Below are 20,627 nucleotides of genomic sequence, written 5' to 3' on the forward strand. Positions count from 1 at the left end.
GGCACATCTTGATGGGATATACAATTCTGCGGCACACCTACAATTTCCCTATTCATTTATTTAGTGGTAATGACCATCTCATCTGATCTGCAAATAATACATTTTTATGTGACAAATGTGTTTCTATAGATAAAATATGTTTTCGTTGTTTTTTCATAGTTTTCATAGTTCCTAAATGTGTGTGCACCCTTTTAAGAGCGTCCCACGGCAGAAAGAAAAAATGTAGCTCCGGTAAAATAGGTATTTCGTTTTGAATGGTTTGTGCTAGAGAAGAGCGACACTACATGACCAAAAGTATGTGTGCACCTGCTCGTCGAACATCTAATTCCAAAATCATAGGCATTAATATGGAGTTGGTACCCCCTTTGCTGCTATAACAGCCTCCACTCTTCTGAGAAGGCTTTCCACTAGATGTTGGAACATTGCTGCGGAGACTTGATTCCATTCAGCCACAAGAGCATTAGCATGAACTGACTTGTTGGAAAGGTGGCATCCTATGACGGTGCAATGTTGAAAGTCACTGAGCTCTTCAGTATGGGCCATTCTACTGCCAATGTTTGTCTATGGAGATTGCATGGATGTGTGCTCGATTTTATTCACCTGTCAGCAACGGGTGTGGCTGAAATAGCCGAATCCACTAATTTGAAGGGGAGTCCACATACTTTTGGCCATGTAGTGTATGACAGAGGCTGTGGTATATTATGACAGAGCCATATATAAGAAATAAATTACTCTTGCTAAGCCTAATCAGACTTGCCCAGGTCGAGAGTTTCAAGTTCGTTGGTGTCCACATCACCAACAAACTATCATGGTCCAAACACACCAAGACAGTCGTGAAGAGGGCACGACAACACCTTTTCCCCCTCAGGAGACTGAAAAGATTTGGCATGGGTCCCCAGATCCTCAAAAATTCTACAACTGCACTATCGAGAGCATCCTGACGGTTGCATCACCGCCTGGTATGGCAACTGCTCGGCATCTGACTGTAAGGCACTACAGAGGGTAGTGCGTATGGCCCAGTACAGGGTAGTGCGTACGGCCAAGCTTCCTGCCATCCAGGACCTATATACTAGGCGGTGTCAGAGGAAGGCCAAAAATATTGTCAAAGACTCCAGTCACCCAAGACATAGACTGTTCTCTCTGCTACCACACGGCAAGCCGTACCGGATCGCAAAGTCTAGGTCCAAAAGGCTCCTTAACAGCTTTACCCCCAAGCCATAAGACTGCTGAACAATTAATCAAATGGCTACCCGGACTATTTACATTGACCCCCCCCCCCCCCCTTTACCCTGCTACTCACTGTTTATTATCTATGCATAGTCACTTTACCCCTACCTACGTGTACAAATTACCTCGACTAACCTGTATCCCCGCACATTGACTCGGTACCGGTACCCCCTGTATATAGTCTCGTTATTGTTATTCTATTGTGTTAGTGTTACTTTTTATTGTATTTTATTTTTCACTTTAGTTCATTTAGTAAATATTTATTGAACTGCGTTGTTGGTTAAGGGCATGTGACAAATAAAATGTTGGCCCCCACCACCATCAAAGTTGCCCATCCCTGCTCTACACTTTTTCCTGAAGTGTGCACTTGTCCACTACCCACATGGTGGTCCTCTGTAGCCCAGTTGGTAGAGCATGGCGCATGTCATTTTAAAATGGAGATAGCCTCAATGGCGCTGCCCGTGCTGTCACTGACAACATCATGGCACAGATACAAAGATGAAACCTCTATATACAGTTGAAGTAGGAAGCTTACATACACTTAGGTTGGAGTCATTAAAACTGGTTTTTCAACCACCCCACAAATTTCTTGTTAACGAACTATAGTTTTGGCAAATTGGTTAGGACATCTACTTTGCGCATGAAACAAGTAAATGTTCCAACAATTGTTTACAGGCAGATTATTTCACTTATAATTCACTGTATCACAATTCCAGTGGGTCAGAAGTTTAAATACACTAAATTGACTGTGCCTTTAAACAGCTTGGAAAATTCCAGAAAATAATGTTATGGCTTTAGAAGCTTCTGATAATTGACATAATTTGTGTCAATTGGAGGTATACCTGTGGATGTATTTCAAGGCCTACCTTCAAACTCAATGTCTCTTTGCTTGACATCATGGGAAAATCAAAAGAAATCAGCCAAGACCTCGGAAAAGAAATTGTAGACCTCCACATGTATGGTTAATCCTTGGGAGCAATTTCCAAACGCTTGAAGGTACCACGTTCATCTGTACAAACAATTGTACGCAAGTATAAACACCATGGGACCACGCAGCCGTCATACCGCTCAGGAAGGAGACGCGTTCTGTCTCCTAGAGATGAACATACTTTGGTGCGAAAAGTGCAAATCAATCCCAGAACAACAGCAAAGAACCCTGTGAAGATGCTGGAGGAAACAGGTACAAAAGTATCTATATCCACAGTAAAACGAGTCCTATATCGACATAACCTGAAAGGCTGCTCAGCAAGGAAGAAGCCACTGCTCCAAAACCGCCATAAAAAAGCCAGACTACGCTTTGCAACTGCATATGGGTAAAAATATTGTACTTTTTTGAGAAATGTTTTGAGAAATGACCATCGTTATATTTGAAGGAAAAAGGGGAACGCTTGCAAGCCGAAGAACACCATCCCAACCGTGAAGCACGGGAGTGGCAGCATCTTGCTGTGGGGGTGCTTTGCTGCAGGAGGGCCTGGTGCACTTCACAAAATAGATGGCATCATGAGGAAGGAAAATGATGTGATATATTGAAGCAACATCTCAAGACATCATTCATGGAAGTTAAAGCTTGGTCGCAAATGGGTCTTCCAAATGGACAATGACCCCAAGCATACTTCCAAAGTTGTGGCAAAATGGCATAAGGACAACAAAGTCAAGGTATTGGAGTGGCCATCACAAAGCCCTGACCTCATATAGAAAATGTGTGGGCAGAACTGAAAAGGCATGTTCGAGCAAGGAGGCCTACAAACCTGACTCAGTTACACCAGCTCTGTCAGGTATAATGGGCCAAAATTCACCCAACTTATTGTGGAAAGCTTGTGGAAGGCTACCCGAAACGTTTGACCCAAGTTAAACAATGCTACCAAATACTAATTGAGTGTATGTAAACTTCTGATCCACTGGGAATGTGATGAAAGAAATAAAAGCTTAAATAAATAATTCTCTCTACTATTATTCTGACATTTCACATTCTTAAAATAAAGTGGTGTACCTAACTGACCTAAAACAGGGAATCTTTACTAGGATTAAATGTCAGGAATTGTGAAAAACTGAGTTTAAATGTATTTGGCTAAGGTGTATGTAAACTTCTGACTTCAACTGTATCTCTATGCTTTCAAATGTTTCGGTTTTGATGGTTTCGATTTGGAAAATGTTGACTTATTTTGGACTTTAAAGAATCCCCATAGCTAACATATGGCTGCCTATGTTATTTGCACACATGTACATCCCAGCAAACATATATTTTAGTCCCAAAACCGTACTTTACACATTTCTTGACATTTTAGATGTTCGGTAGTGACACTTCTTACAAATCCCATCACCTGCTGATATTTGTAGGGGTGTGGTTTAAGGCACATTCATTCTACAGTCTTTTAATGTTTGTGTTTCAGTAGTGACATAAAAAGGTGGGACAGCATTTTTTAAAGATAAAAAAAACAAACAAAAAAAACGATTTGATCAGTATATTTCAATGTAATAATAGAACAACTCAAGATGTTCTACTGAAATAATTGTTTTAAATCATTAATTGCTTTACGTTTAGGAGTCAGTGTTTGGGACAGCCACCTCTCAATAGAAATGTGTATAAACAATGACTTTGTACTATATTAATTGAACAATATGTTTGTTATTGCCTTGGATTGAAAATAAATGTCTAAGTTTGGAGACTTAACTGTTTTTTAAAATAGTTTTTTTGAGGTGGGACTGCAATTTACACCACTTCTGTAGAATCACCCATATAGGGTGCCATTTGGAACAGACCGTTGACTAGCGTGTTGATATTTGGTGAATGTCATTCTCTCTCTAGGCTGCTCTGTACTGCTGTCCTGTCTCTTTAATGTCTGAGGATCCCTCAGTCTGCTAATTCAGTCACTGTGAGTGTGTGTGTATGTGCGCGCGTTCGTGTGTGCGTGTGAGGCAACAGATAGCAATGGAATGGACTGTTTCAGGTTCACCTCCTACAGCTCTGTAATTACTGAGGACAGAGATAGAACCATGCCCTTCACTGGAGGGGGAGAAAAGAGAGAGAGAGGTGAGAGAGAGAGAGGTGGGAGAGAGAGAGAGAGAGAGAGAGAGAGAGAGAGAGAGAGAGAGGTGGGAGAGAGAGCGAGAGAGAGGTGGGAGAGAGAGGTGTGAGAGAGAGCGAGAGAGAGGTGGGAGAGAGAGAGAGAGAAAGAGAGAGGTGGGAGAGAAAGAGAGAGAGAGAGAGAGAGGTGGGAGAGAAAGAGAGAGAGGTGGGAGAGAGAGAGAGCGAGAGAGAGAGAGAGAGAGAGAGAGAGAGAGAGAGAGAGGTGGGAGAGAAAGCGAGAGAGAGAGAGAGAGAGAGAGATGTGAGAGAGCACGCACCCCTGAGGGGTCCCAGTGTTGAGGATCAGCGTGGCAAATGTGTTGTTGCCTACCCTCACCACCTGGGGGCAGCCCATCAGGAAGTCCAGGATCCAGTTGCAGAGGGAGGTGTTTAGTCCCAGGGTCATTAGCTTAGTGATGAGCTTTGTCGGCACTATGGTGTTGAACGCGGAGCTGTAGTCAATGAACACCTCTGCTGCTGGTCGCCAGGCAATATCAGACTGGGTAAGTGGGAAATTGCCTGGCGACCAGCAGCAGAGGTGTTGGCAGGCTGTGAAACACTAGCTGGCCCCATACATAACTCTTTTAATACTGTAGTAGCTTTAATAATCTTAAATTAATCTTTAATCATTAGTTTCCATCAAACCAGTAGCTCACATCAACACCATCATCCCGGAAACCCTAGATCCACTTCAATTCGCATACCGCCCCAACAGATCCAGAGATGACACAATCTCAATCACACTCCACACTGCCCTTTCCCACCTGGACAAAAGGAACACCTATGTGAGAATGCTGTTCATTGACTACAGCTTAGCGTTCAACACCATAGTGCCCACAAAGCTCATCACTAAGCTAAGGACCCTGGGACTAAACACCTCCCTCTGCAACTGGATCATGGACTTCCTCACTGGCCGCCCCCAGGTGGAAAGGGTAGGCAACAACACATCTGCCACGCTGATCCTCAATACTGGGGCCCCTCAGGGGTGCGTTCTTAGTCCCCTCCTGTACTCCCTGTTCACCCATGATTGCGTGGCCAAGCACGACTCCAACACCATCATTACGTTTGCTGACGACACAACAGTGGTAGGCCTGATCATCGACAATGATGAGAAGCCTATAGTGAGGAGGTCAGAGACATGGCAGTGTGGTGCAAGGACAACAACCTCTCCCTCAACGTGAGCAAGACAAAGGAGCTGATCGTGGACTACAGGAAAAGGAGGGCCGAATACGCCCCCATTCACATCGACAGGGCTGTAGTGGAGCGGGTCGAGAGTTTCAAGTTACTTGGTGTCCACATCACCAACAAACTGTCATGGTCCAAACACACCAAGACAGTCGTGAAGAGGGCACGACAACACCTTTTCCCCCTCAGGAGACTGAAAAGATTTGGCATGGGTCCCCAGATCCTCAAAAATTCTACAGCTGCACTATCGAGAGCATCCTGACCGGTTGCATCACCGCCTAGTATGGAAACTGCTCTGCATCTGACTGTAAGGCACTACACAGGGTAGTGCGTATGGCCCAGTACAGGGTAGTGCGTACGGCCAAGCTTCCTGCCATCCAGGACCTATATACTAGGCGGTGTCAGAGGAAGGCCAAAAAAATTGTCAAAGACTCCAGTCACCCAAGTCATAGACTGTTCTCTCTGCTACCACACGGCAAGCCGTACCGGATCACCAAGTCTAAGTCCAAAAGGCTCCTTAACAGCTTTACCCCCAAGCCATAAGACTGCTGAACAATTAATCAAATGGCCACCCGGACTATTTACATTGCTGTTACTCACTGTTTATTATCTATGCATAGTCACTTTACCCCTACCTACATGTACAAATTACCTCAACACATTGAGTCGGTAATGGTACCTCCTGTCTATAGCCTCGTTATTGTTATTTTATTGTGTTACATTTTATCGTATTTTATTTTTTACTTTAGTTTATTTAGTAAATATTTATTGAACTGCGTTGTTGGTTAAAGGCATGTGACAAATACAATTTTATTTTAATTTATTTGAACCGCAAGCAACTGCGATGAGTTCAGATTTTTTGTGGCCCCCACCACCATCAAAGTTGCCCATTCCTGCTCTACACTTTTTCCTGAAGTGTGCACTTGTCCACTACCCACATGGTGGTCCTCTGTAGCCCAGTTGGTAGAGCATGGCGCATGTCATTTTAAAATGGAGATAGCCTCAATGGCGCTGCCCGTGCTGTCACTGACAACATCATGGCACAGATACAAAGATGAGACCTCTATATACAGTTGAAGTAGGAAGCTTACATACATATATATCTCTATCATATATCTCTATGCTTTCAAATGTTTCGGTTTTGATGGTTTCGATTTGGAAAATGTTGACTTATTTTGGACATTAAAGAATCCCCATAGCTAACATATGGCTGGCTATGTCATCTGCACACATGTACATCCCAGCAAACATATATTTTAGTCCCAAAACTGTACTTTACACATTTCTTGACATTTTAGATGTTCGGTAGTGACACTTCTTACAAATCCCATCACCTGCTGATATTTGTAGGGGTGTGGTTTAAGGCACATTCATTCTACAGTCTTTTAATGTTTGTGTTTCAGTAGTGACATCAAAAGGTGGGACAGCATTTTTTAAAGATAAAAAAAAACACACAAAAAAACGATTTGATCAGTATATTTCAATGTAATAATAGAACAACTCAAGATGTTCTACTGAAATAATTGTGTTAAATCATGAATTGCTTTACGTTTAGGAGTCAGTGTTTGGGACAGCCACCTCTCAATAGAAATGTGTATAAACAATGACTTTGTACTATATTAATTTAACAATATGTTTGTTATTGCCTTGGATTGAAAATAAATGTCTAAGTTTGGAGACTTAACTGTTTTTTAAAATAGTGTTTTTGAAGTGGGACTGCAATTTACACCACTTCTGTAGAATCACCCATATAGGGTGCCATTTGGAACAGACCGTTGACTAGCGTGTTGATATTTGGTGAATGTCATTCTCTCTCTAGGCTGCTCTGTACTGCTGTCCTGTCTCTTTAATGTCTGAGGATCCCTCCGTCTGCTAATTCAGTCACTGTGAGTGTGTGTGTATGTGCGCGCGTTCGTGTGTGCGTGTGAGGCAACAGATAGCAATGGAATGGACTGTTTCAGGTTCACCTCCTACAGCTCTGTAATTACTGAGGACAGAGATAGAACCATGACCTTTACTGGAGGGGGAGAAAAGAGAGAGAGAGGTGAGAGAGAGAGGTGGGAGAGAGAGGTGGGAGAGAGAGAGAGAGCGAGAGAGAGAGAGAGAGAGAGAGAGAGAGGTGGGAGAGAGGTGGGAGAGAGAGAGAGAGAGGTGGGAGAGAGAGAGGGAGTGTGAGAGAGAGGTGGGAGAGAGAGACCGAGAGAGAGAGAGGTGGGAGAGAGAGAGAGAGAGAGAGAGAGAGAGAGGTGGGAGAGAGAGAAAGGTGGGAGAGAGAAAGAGAGAGGTGGGAGAGAGAGAGAGAAAGAGATAAAGGCATCATTACATTTAATTGACTTGAATTGACAGACACAGAGAAAGAGGAAAATGCCATTGAGGATGTACAGTACACTAAAACAGAGAGAAGGAAAGTACAATCTATATATTATGGATATCATGAACTGCTTCGTTTAGATAATCTGTTTAAGTGGGATATTGCCTGGCGACCAGCAGCAGAGGTGTTGGCAGGCTGTGAAACACTAGCTGGCCCCATACATAACTCTTTTAATACTGTAGTAGCTTTAATAATCTTAAATTAATCTTTAATCATTAGTTTCCATCAAACCAACTACGCTTCCTGGGGTTTATTATGGATCCCCATTAGTTCCAGCCAAGGCAGCAGCTACTCTTCCTGGGGTTTATTATGGATCCCCATTAGTTCCTGCCAAGGCAGCAGCTACTCTTCCTGGGGTTTATTATGGATCCCCATTAGTTCCTGCCAAGGCAGCAGCTACTCTTCTTGGGGTTTATTATGGATCCCCATTAGTTCCTGCCAAGGCAGCAGCTACTCTTCCTGGTGTTTATTAAGGATCCCCATTAGTTCCTGCCAAGGCAGCAGCTATTATGGATCCCCATTAGTTCCTGCCAAGGCAGCAGCTACTCTTCCTAGGGTTATATACAATTACAAATATTACATGACATTACATTTCATAACACTTTTCACAACACATTAAGTGTGTTCCCTCAGGCCACTACTTTACTACCACATATCTACAATACAAAATCCATGTGTACGTGTGTGTAGAGTGCATGTGTAATCACGTGAATGTGTATGCGTGTGTGTGTGTGCGTGCGTGCGTGTGCGTGTGTGTGTATGTGTGTGTGTGTGTGTGAGGCGGCAGGTAGCTTAGTGGTTAAGAGCGTTGTGCCAGTAACCGACTGGTTCTAATCCCCGAGCCGACTAGGTGAAAAATCTGTCGATGTGCCCTTGAGCAAGGCACTTAACCCTAATTGCTCCTGTAAGTCGCTCTGGATAAGAGCGTCTGCTAAATGACTAAAATGTAAATGTAAAATGTAAATGTGTGTGTGTGTGTGTCTCTTCCCCGCTGTTCCATAAGGTGTATTTTATTTTATTTTTCTGATTCTACTGCTTGCATCAGTTACCTGATGTGGAATAGAGTTACATGTAGCCATGGCTCTACAGTGAGGGGAAAAAGTATTTGATCCCCTGCTGATTTTGTACGTTTGCCCACTGACAAGACATGATCAGTCTATAATTTTAATGGTAGGTTTATTTGAACTGTGAGATACAGAATAACAACAACAAAAATCCAGAAAAACGCATGTCAAAAATGTTACGAATAGATTTGCATTTTAATGAGGGAAATAAGTATTTGACCCCTCTGCAAAACATGACTTAGTACTTGGTGGCAAAACCCTTGTTGGCAATCACAGAGTTCAGACATTTCTTGTAGTTGGCCACCAGGTTTGCACACATCTCAGGAGGGATTTTGTTCCACTCCTCTTTGCAGATCTTCTCCAAGTCATTAAGGTTTCGAGGCTGACGTTTGGCAACTCGAACCTTCAGCTCCCTCCACAGATTTTCTATGGGATTAAGGTCTGGAGACTGGCTAGGCCACTCCAGGACCTTAATGTCCTTCTTCTTGAGCCACTCCTTTGTTGCCTTGGCCGTGTGTTTTGGGTCATTGTCATGCTGGAATACCCATCCATTACCCATTTTCAATGCCCTGGCTGAGGGAAGGAGGTTCTCACCCAAGATTTGACGGTACATGGCTCCGTCCATCGTCCCTTTGATGCGGTGAAGTTCTCCTGTCCCCTTAGCAGAAAAACACCCCCAAAGCATAATGTTTCCACCTCCATGTTTGACGGTGGGGATGGTGTTCCTGGGGTCATAGGCAGCATTCCTCCTCCTCCTACAACCACGGCGAGTTGAGTTGATGCCAAAGAGCTCGATTTTGGTCTCATCTGACCACAACACTTTCACCCAGTTCTCCTCTGAATCAGTCAGATGTTCATTGGCAAACTTCAGACAGCCCTGTATATGTGCTTTCTTGAGCAGGGAGACCTTGCGGGCGCTGCAGGATTTCAGTCCTTCACGGCGTAGTGTGTTGCCAATTGTTTTCTTGGTGACTATGGTCCCAGCTGCCTTGAAATCATTGACAAGATCCTCCCATGTAGTTCTGGGCTGATTCCTCACCTTTCTCATGATCATTGCAACACCACGAGGTGAGATCTTGCATGGAGCCCCAGGCCGAGGGAGATTGACAGTTATTTTGTGTTTCTTCCATTTGCGAATAATCGCACCAACTGTTGTCACCTTCTCACCAAGCTACTTGGCGATGGTCTTGTAGCCCATTCCAGCCTTGTGTAGGTCTACAATCTTGTCCCTGACATCCTTGGAGAGCTCTTTGGTCTTGGCCATGGTGGAGAGTTTGGAATCTGATTGATTGATTGCTTCTGTGTACAGGTGTCTTTTATACAGGTAACAAGCTGAGATTAGGAGCACTCCCTTTAAGAGTGTGCTCCTTATCTCAGCTCATTACCTGTATAAAAGACACCTGGGAGCCAGAAATCTTTCTGATTGAGAGGGGGTCAAATACTTATTTCCCTCATTAAAATGCAAATCAATTTATAACATTTTTGACATGCGTTTTTCTAGATTTTTTTGTTGTTATTCTGTCTCTCACTGTTCAAATAAACCTACCATTAAAATGATAGACTGATAATTTCTTTGTCAGTGGGCAAATGTGATAGTAAAACAAGGAACATTTTCCCTCATGTAGGCATTTTCCACGTCCCAATGAGGACAAAGGCTATTTTAAGCTTAGGGGTTAGGTCTAGGGTTAGGGTTAGAAATAGGGTTAGTGGTTAAGGTCAGTGGCTGGGGAAAAAATGATATTGAATGGAAATCAATTTTAGGTCCCCACAAGGATATTAAAACATATGCTGTGTGTGTGTGTGTGTGTGTGTGTGTGTGTTTATCCTAACAGTGGTCTCTCTGTAGGGTAAGAACACTACCTAAGGGCCCTTGGCCATCCCCTGGGAACTCTCTCATACAGTAATGTACGCTACGGCCCTGTACAACTACATCTAGACAGGCTACTGCTTCTCATCAAGCCGGCTGTCAAGCCTGTCTCTCCCTACTCATGAGCTGACGGGTTGGTGAGCTGAATGTTTCAACATACTGTACGTTAGAGGTCTCATGCTGTTGTAAAGACAATTATTAATACTACTAAACTAAAGTGTACAAACTGTAGGTATGTACAATGTGAAATAATATAAAATAATGGCACAATACGTATTCTATTATAGAATTATACTGAACAAAAATATAAATGCAACATGCAACAATTTCAAAGATTTTACTGAGTTCCAGTTCACATAAGGAAACCAGTCAATTTAAATAAATGCATTAGGCACGAATCTATGGATTTCACATGACTGGGAATACAGATATGCATCTGTTGGTCACAGATACATAAAAGAAAAGTAGGGATGTGGATCATAAAACCACTGAGTATCTGGTGTGACCACTATTTGCCTCATGCAGCGAGACACATCTCCTTCAAATAGAGTTGATCAGGCTGTTGATTGTAGCCTGTGGAATGTTGTCCCACTCCTTTTAATTGGCTGTTCGAAGTTGCTGGATATTGGGGTGAACTGGAACACGCTGTCGTACACGTCGATCCAGAGCATCCCAAATATGCTCAATGGGTGACATGTCTGGTGAGTATGCAGGCACATTTTCAGCTTCCAGGAATTGTATACAGATCAATCAATCAAATGTATTTATAAAGCCCAGATGTCACAAAGTGCTATACAGAAACCCAGCCTAAAACCCCAAACAGCAAGCAATGTAGATGTAGAAGCACGGTGGCTAGGAAAAACTCCCTAGAAAGGCAGAAACCTAGGAAGAAACCTAGAGAGGAACCAGGCTCTGAGGGGTGGCCAGTCCCCTTCTGGCTGTGCCGGGTGGAGATTATAACAGTACATGGCCATTAAGGCCAGATTTTTCTCCAATATGTTCAAACCTTCATAGATGACCAGCAGGGTCAAATAATAATCACAGTGGTTGTAGAGGTTGCAACAGGTCAGTACATCAGGAGTAAATGTCACTTGGCTTTTCATAGCTGGGCATTTAGAGGTTGAAATAGCAGGTACGGTAGAGAGAGAGAGTTGAAAACAGCAGGTCTGGGACAAGGTAGCACGTCCGGTGAACAGGTCAGGGTTCCATAGCAGCATGCAGAAGAGTTGAAACTGGAGCAGCAGCATGACCAGGTGGACTGGGGACAGCCAGGAGTCATCAGGCCAGGTAGTCCTGAGGCATGGTCCTAGGGCTCAGGTCCTCCTTGCGACAATTGTGTTGTGTGAAAAAACTGCACATTTTAAAGTGGCCTTTTATTGTCCCCGGCACAAGGTACACCTGTGTAATGATCATGCTGGTTAATCAGCTTCTTGATATGCCACACCTGTCAGGTGGATGGATTATCTTGGCAAATGAGAAATGCTCACTAACAGGGATGTAAACAAATTTGTGCACAACATTTTAGAGAAATAAGCTTTCTGTGCGTATGGAAAATGTCTGGGATCTTTTATTTCAGCTCATGAAACATGGGACCAACACTTTACATGTTGCGTTTATATTTTTGCTCAGTGTAGTATTGAATGCAAGTCATGTTAAGTATATGTTCTTCTCTAGAGCGCATATGGGGCCCCGTGTAGCTCAGTTGGTAGAGCATGGCGCTTGCTACGCCAGGGTTGTGGGTTCGATTCCCACGGGGGGCCAGTATGAAAAAATGTATGCACTCACTAACTGTAAGTTGCTCTGGATAAGAGTGTCTGCTAAATGACTAAAATGTAATAAAAATAACTGAAGATTTAAACATATATACTTTGATCGTGTTCCTGCTTACAAATATCTGGGCATCTAGACAAACGAAAAGCTGTCTTTTAAAAAGCATATTGATGAATGAGTTAAGAAGCTGACAATAAAAATGGGCTTCTTCTATAGAAATAGGTCATGCCTCTCTCTTAATAGTAAAAAGCAGATTATTCTGTCGACGTTCCTACCAGTCATAGACTATGGCGACATCATCTACTGTTTATGAACTCAGATGCCACTTAATTGAAGATGCAGTTTATCATAGCGTACTGCCAGTACTTGACTTGGGCAGGAGCTCAGCGTAGCTGATGATGATGATATGTACAGTAAAAACTAGATTCTTCCAGCTTACTGCTAAATGCCTCTCTGTGGACATAGACTGATAACTGAATGATGTCTTTCTTTAGCACCATAACATCCCAAACAAGCATGACCCTGTTCATACAGTAGTATCTTAATGTGGAGTAAATCATCATCACACACATCCACACACACACACACACACAGACTCTTAACGCACCACGTTTCTCACGGGAGGAGAAAGGAGTGGCCGCAAACCAACGCTCAGCGTATCTGAACTAAAATAGCCCCTCTCACTCACTCACTCACACTCACAGGCCCAGCCACTCTCTCTCTCTGCCCCAGACAGTCCAGCCCTCCATCCAGTCCTTCTCACTTCACCTTGCTAATTTGAACAAGGCTTTATTTTGCTGTTTGTCAGCAGCTGAACTGTAGCGGGGTTGTTAGGCCTCTCCCAGGGCTAATTAGGGGACCAATGCTAGCATTCATGGCCCAGCGCGGAGCCCCGTTCTGGGGGAGGCCGCGGCCGCGCTGGCCCTCCTGGCAGCCAGCTCCTGGCACCTCCAAGGCCCTGCGGCCGCCATATTAAGTGACTGCTGAAATTCATGGCCCTGTCTGCCTACGCTGTATTGGGCTACGGTGTGTGTGTGTGTGCTGGGGAGAACGGGGGGGGTGAGAGGTAAGCAACTATACACAAGGTATGGAAGTGTGTGGTGAGTGTACGCAATATACTGTATGTTATGTATGCATTTTTATGTGTGTCAGTCGGTGTGTGTGTGTGAACTCATATCTTATTCACACACACTGCGCGGGGAGGAGGTGTGTGTATGAGGGCAGAACAGCCATCCTCCTTTCTGAGCGGTTTTGTTTTAAGGGATTAGTCTTAATAAGATGGCAGTTTGAATGCTGGCGGTAATGCATGGAGCAGAACAACACTTTAAATGGTGTTCAGAACAGCCTGCTTGACTTGTGCCGTGATATGATTAGTCCATTGGGATTAGGTTGGTTATTAAACCCTCTGTACTGTCCTGCATGGGTCTCTCACTCTCTCTCTCTGTGTGTGTGTGTGTGTGTGTGTGTGTGTGTGTGTGTGTGTGTGTGTGTGTGTGTGTGTGTGTGTGTGTGTGTGTGTGTGAGTGTGAGTGTGAGTGTGAGTGTGTGTGTGTGTGTGTGTGAGTGTGTGTGTGTGTGTGTGTGTGTGTGTGTGTGTGTGTGTGTGTGTGCATGTGTGCATGACTCAAGTAAAAGTGAAAGTCACCCAGTAAAATACTTCTTGAGTCTAAAAGTATTTGATTTTAAATATACTTAAGTATCAAAAGTAAAAGAATAAATCATTTAAAATTCCTTATATGAAGCAAACCAGATGGCACCATTTTCTTGTTTTTTTAATGTACGGATAGCCAGGGCACACTTCAACACTTAGACATAATTTACAAACAAAGCATTTGTGTTTAGTGAGTCCGCCAGATCAGAGGCAGTAGGGATGACCAGGAATGTTCTCTAGATAAGCATTAAAAATGTAACAAGTACTTTTGGGTGTCAGGGAAAATGTATGGAGTAAAAAGTACATTATTTTCTTTAGGAATGTAGTGGAGTAAAAGTAAAAGTTGTAAAAAATATAAATAGTAAAGTAAAGTACAGATACCCCAAAAACTACTTAAGTAGTACTTTAAAGTAATTGTACTTAAGTACTTTATACCACTGCTATACAGTAAATTGGGCACCAGGGTTTTTTACATAAACCTGCAAGTGACCATCTGTTTTCATATCATGAGTAGGACCCTGAGTTTTCCTGACCAAGTGAGCAGACTGTAGCTAGGACCCCAAGTTAATCCTGGCTGGGTAAAACTCCTGTCCCTATCCAACGGCCACGCACAATGTAAGTCCTGCACCAGTAAGCTATTGTATACAGTATATAGTTCATACAGTAGCATAATTAACAGGTGAGGATTACAGCTGTAAGCAGTTGGCCAGGAGACACAGGAGAGACATGTGTTTGCGGATTATTGTAGGCTTAACTCATTATACCAATAGTGTGTATGTGTACATGCGCGCTTGTGTGTGTGTGTGTGTGTGTATGTGTGTGTAGTGTTCCTGCAATTATCCTGTAAGTACACCTGCTGTTATATCAACAGGACAACTGGTGTCGAACGCAACAACATCAGCACTCTACAGCTCCCTCTTGACCTCCGGAAATTAGTTCTCATCAGCACACAAACAAACCCACACAAGATGATGTAGTTAGAGACATATGCACCGGTATCTGTACCTGATAGTGTTTACAACTACCTACTGTAACATTTGTCTATCACATGATCTATCAGGCTTGCCTGCAGTAAACAGGAATACTAATAAATGGATTCTAATAATACATGGAATGTACAGCTCATCGAAAAGCCCCAAACAAACAAGCAATTTGTTCAATCAGTTACATCTTGGGATGCTCCTGGATAAAAGCAGAGAGAGGCACTGAGAGTCTGGAAATGTACTCTGTTATATAGGAATCCAATGGCAGTCAGTCAAAGTGACACTGACAGAGACCGACAGAAACGTTTGATGTGTATTGTTGTGCTAAACAGGGATCATCTGGAAAAGAGACCTCGGTCTCAGCATTGACTCCCTGTCAAAATAAAGGTAAAAAAAAAAAAAAAGGGTGGGGGGGCATTATGCAGCATGTGCTGTTAATAACATTACAGAACAACAGTGTTACACAAGAAACTACCCCTGCAGCTCCACGCTCAAAGTAGAAAGAGCGATATTTTCCTCCTCACAACAGGCTTCAGTCAGACAGCATCAAGGTCATTTCAGTAGCCCCCCTGCCACCTGTCATGCTGTGCTGCACTGCGCTCCCCTCTCAGAACCGAGCCAAACTTTCCACGAAAACAAAAGGCCGCTCCCGCTCGTCTTTTATGACACCAAAGGCAAATAGAGCTGTGGATTTTCCATCGGGAGCCTAAGTGACGGGCCTGGGAGAAACACACTGGAATAGTTGTGTCACTAAGCTGTCTGTCTCTCTCCGTCTCTCTCTACTACTTTAGAGACATTAGTTACATTTTTACCTGACTAACTCATCCAGAATTACATTTCTGCTATGGCTAGAGGTAAAAGACATTGGCTGTACCTCAAATAACACTCTATTTGCCCAAATAGTGCATTAGTTTGGGCTAGAGCCTTTATTGCTTTGTATCTGGCTCTGGCTAAAAGTAGTGCATGACATAGGTAATAACTAGATGTCCTTATTCTAGGAATGAGTAAGGAGAACGAGAAAAGGCCCAAAAAGGAAGTAGATTTGTGGAAATGTGTTTTTATGACATCCTCTGTGAGTCAGCAGTCCCATAGCTCTACCCAGGATTCATAGGGAGATTTGGACCTGATATTGACAGTTAGAGGTAACCATGGCTGACTTACTGGAAGATAGTCCAGAAAGAAACAGAGGGGTTTATCAGCCAGTAAATATGGTAGATAATATCCAGCTGACATGACTGAAATCTAAAAAATCCCTCTTAAACTCTCTCTCTCTCTCTCTCTCTCTCTCTCTCTCTCTCTCTCTCTCTCTCTCTCTCTCTCTCTCTCTCTCTCTCTCTCTCTCTCTCTCTCTCTCTCTCTCTCTCTCTCTCTCTCTCTCTCTCTCTCTCTCTCTCTCTCTCTCTCTCTCTCTCTCTCTCTCTCTCTCTCTCTCTCTCTCTCTCTCTCTCTCTCTCTCTCTCTCTCTCTCTCTCTCTCTCTCTCTCTCTCTCTCTCTCTCTCTCTCTCTCTCTCTCTCTCTCTCTCTCTCTCTCTCTCTCTCTCTCTCTGTGTCAACTAGAGTTTCAATGCTACATCAGATATGCTGGGACTTTCCTCCCACACACATTAGACCTCTTTCCCAATCACCCACACAGTGAGGGAAAACTTTCGGCCATGCTAATGTCAAAGGAGGACATTAGATCTGGCTATCATATAGTTGCTTAGCGACTGCTTCACACCGTTTCAGACTGACATACGACTCTATATGTATTGCGATTCAGTACGATTCAGTACTGTGATTTTATTAAGATTCCATGGTCCAAACATATTGCTCACCATATGTCTGCTGCAGAGGGCCAAGAGAGAGCCATGAGAAAACCAGTTGGAGTTTTGGTGCAGGTACAGCCAACTAACGCAAAAATAATATTGCGATATTGTCAAAACAACACGATATACAGTATTTATTGTCAAAAATAATATCCAGATATGTAACTGCATCGATTTTTTTCCCCCCATCACTAGTATTATTGTGGTATGTCAATACTGTAGCTGTTGAGCAGTTTGAAAACCCAACAAAACCCTGCTTCACGGCAACCAAAAACACTTCAATGTACCAAAGCGATACATTGCTCTGTATAGCTCTTGCTCCATTAATCTTTCCTCGATTCCTCCCATCCTCTCTCCTCGCCTCCTTCTCAAAACTGAAGAAGGTCAGAGTGGAGGGACCTTGGACCTTCTACTCCAATATGATTGAGAAGGAAGCGAAGAGAGAGGACGCAATGAGGTCCCTTCCATAACACCTCATCTTGAAGTGGAGAGACGATTCAGCAACTCTTGGAGGACAATGGAAGTGAATAAAAAAAGCGTATTTATTGTTCAAACCAACGCGTTTCGTCTTTTTGCCTCCTTCAGGGTTTTTTCTGCCATTGTCCTCCAAGAATTGCTGAATGTCCTCTCTATTTCAGTTTGCTCCTCAATTCATGCACCTTGGTTGGAGAGGGTTACGCCAGTGCTCCCTTCTCATAACCACTCATCTTCAAAGGGTCAGAAGGGGTCAACTCAAGAAGACCTCAACTAACCCCTCATCAAGGCCGTTCTCACTGCAATAAAGGTCAAGCTGTTTGAAAACCCACCACAGAGCAACTGCACAGCAACCAAAAACACTTCAATGTGCCAAAACACATTACTCTGTATAGATCCTTCAAAAGTTATCTTTACTCGATTCCTCCCATCCACTCTCCTCGCCTCCTTTTCCAAACCCATTGTAGAAGAAGGTAAAAGAGTGAAGTGCCCTTGAGTGAAGTGCCCTTGAGTGAAGTGCCCTTGGATCTTCTACTCCAAATTATGATTGAGAAGCGAGGAAAGAAGATGCAATGAACAGAAAGACAACTTGAGAAAGAATCCTTTTCAATCTATTGATAAAAATAATCCATCTCCAGGCAGAACACAGGAAACCAGCACATAGGCTTCATTAATGACTGAGACTGACGTCAACCTGACTCCCTGTTCCCCGACTGACCTTGAAACCCCCTGGATTGCTTTTCAAAATATTTTCAATACTTCTGTGTACCCCATGTCCCTCAAAGTACGTATGTACTTTGAGGGGTGCCCTCAAGATCCTCCTAGATTCTGACTACACAACATACGCAGTGGCCTACCAAACCCTACAGATAAAACCGTTGCAGCAGGGACCTGAGTTCAAGCGAATTCTCCAGCTGGCTGCCACCTACAAGGGATCAGCGATGTGGAGTAAGGACAAGGCAGGGCAGGCAACTACGGGAGATCAGATGTAACACTGGAGCCCAATTCCATTATTAGTTAGGCTTTTAAACAGACATTAAAAGGGATAGTTCAATTTGAATGTTTTTATTGATGTGCTTCTCTTTTAATCATGTCAATTTTCTTATATCTTATGTGAGCATGACATTTTCTTCATCGCTAACTCCCAAAGTGCAACATGTATTTGTGAAAATAAAAACCCATCTACTCTAATTTGGGTAAATGTTTTCAGATAGTTGTCCTCTCTTCCATCAGAGGAAGTTTAGGGAGGCAAGTCTGCTCTGCTCTGTGCTGTGCCAAGCCCAGACTGACTGACTGAACTGAATGACTCATGGCAGTGTGGGAAGACTACAGAATGTACTACTCAGGAAACAGTCATAACTAACATTTGAGGAGGGTTAGGTGAGGTTTTCATGAGAAGGGTTCTGCACCGTGTTATATAAAAACACTTTGAACCTTACCCTAGCGGTATCTAAGTAACGCAGAAGAGGCATGGCATATTGTTTGATTGGCAGATGCCAAAAGGAATGGAGAAACTCTACAGACATTATACAATAGACTCGCATCCGCCCTTACACTCTCTTTCTCTCTGACAGACACACACACACGTACTCATTACATGCAGACACACACTTACCCTGCTGCACAAAAAGTCTAAAACATGCACATACCGTGACCTTGGGACTATAAGGCTCTATCTTCGCAAAGCATAGTTCTGAGATATTGAGCATCAAATGTTTCACATCCCAGATCTCAGAACTGTTTTGTAGTGAATTCTTCTTTCATTACATTTACATTTGAGTAATTTAGCAGATGCTCTCATCCAGAGCGACTTACAGGAGCAATTAGGGTTAAGTGCCTTGCTTAAGGGCACATCGACAGATGTTTCACCTAGTCGGCACAGGGATTAGAACCAGCGACCTTTCATAACCCATAAAGGTCCTCATCTTAAAGGTACCTAAAGTGCAGAGTATCAAAATCCTGTGTATTTGTAAATCCGTTTTTTAGTGGGGTGCAAGAGCAGATAGAAACTTATGGCTCGGAAAAATCTATCTGGGTTCAGCCATAAGGTTCTATCTGATACTTCTGAATTAGACATGTTCCGTTTTTAAGAAAACTGTAGCTATTTGAATACACAAATGATAGAATAACACTATTTTACCAAGATAGAGTCCGAACACATCATCAAATACATTAAGAAATGTACTATGATCAAGAGATGAATTACTGTCATGACTGAACAAGATTTCTGACAGTGTTGTTTTTTTTTGCTTGCGTGCCATTATTGCTGGCTAGACTAACCTAGACCATACTTAGAGGGAGATGGCAGAGACATGTGTTCCGAATGGTCCATCTCTATTTGCTCAGACTGGATATAACCTTATAGCGCCAAATTTAAATGGGTTTATGCAGATAATTATTTTACCTACAATCTAACTTCACAGACATATGAAGAACCATCTAAAAAATCAATTATATGTGACTGACTCATTTATGACAACAATGTCAGATAGAACCTTATAGTCCCAAGATGTCAATACTCATTCTTAGTCCCCCCCCACACATTTACATGACATTTCTGCACAGTCCTGTACTCACATGTATGTTCCTGAGTTTCTTCTTGCCTCTTTCCAGCCTGCTGAGGAGTCTGTGCTGCTGCTCTCTGGGCGCCGGCTGCATCAGACGGTCGTCAACGGATACAGTCTTCCTCAGAGCTGCCCGCTCACCCGCTGTCTCTCCCTCACCCGCTGCTGTTGCTGTCTCACCCAGGGGGAGGCTTCTCACACCCGGGGCCGGTGCTGGGGTTGGGGCCTGGGCTGATGATATGGGAGATGGCTCTGTTCTGTCAAAGTCCCGCTGCACTGAGCCTGGACAACAGAAACCAGAGATGCACTACTGATAACCTACACCAGCATAGACACAGAGAGATAGTATACAAAGCCACACATACACGAATATGTGCACATACACACACACACGCATAAGCGCAAACACACACACATGCATACGCGCGCGCACACACAGAAAGCAATGGCACACAAAAACAAAATATACAGAGATCAATAGATAATTAGAGAGAAAGAGAACAGGAGAGAACTGAAGGAATACAAGTGGACATATTGTGTGGGAGTGAATTGCTCCTTTGGCACAGTCTTAGAACACCAGGATGAATAGTCTCACTTT

The 20,627-nt window shown here is 43.3% G+C and overlaps 1 protein-coding gene across 1 annotated transcript in view; it reads right to left on the reverse strand.

The window, feature by feature from the left end:
* The window catches only part of ankfn1a (ankyrin repeat and fibronectin type III domain containing 1a), a gene marked incomplete at both ends in the record, with an annotated part of 193,056 nt that extends 172,630 nt beyond the window's left edge, over window positions 1–20,426 (reverse strand). Inside the window, 2 exons of the mRNA XM_084158389.1 lie at window positions 20,043–20,311; window positions 20,423–20,426. Coding sequence (XP_084014515.1) covers window positions 20,043–20,311; window positions 20,423–20,426 — 273 coding nt within the window. The remainder of the gene's footprint in view (window positions 1–20,042; window positions 20,312–20,422) is intronic.
* Window positions 20,427–20,627: the final 201 nt, after the last annotated feature.

Source organism: Coregonus lavaretus (genome assembly GCF_964263955.1).
Source record: "Coregonus lavaretus genome assembly, chromosome: 1".
In the NCBI taxonomy this organism is placed as follows: domain Eukaryota; kingdom Metazoa; phylum Chordata; class Actinopteri; order Salmoniformes; family Salmonidae; genus Coregonus; species Coregonus lavaretus.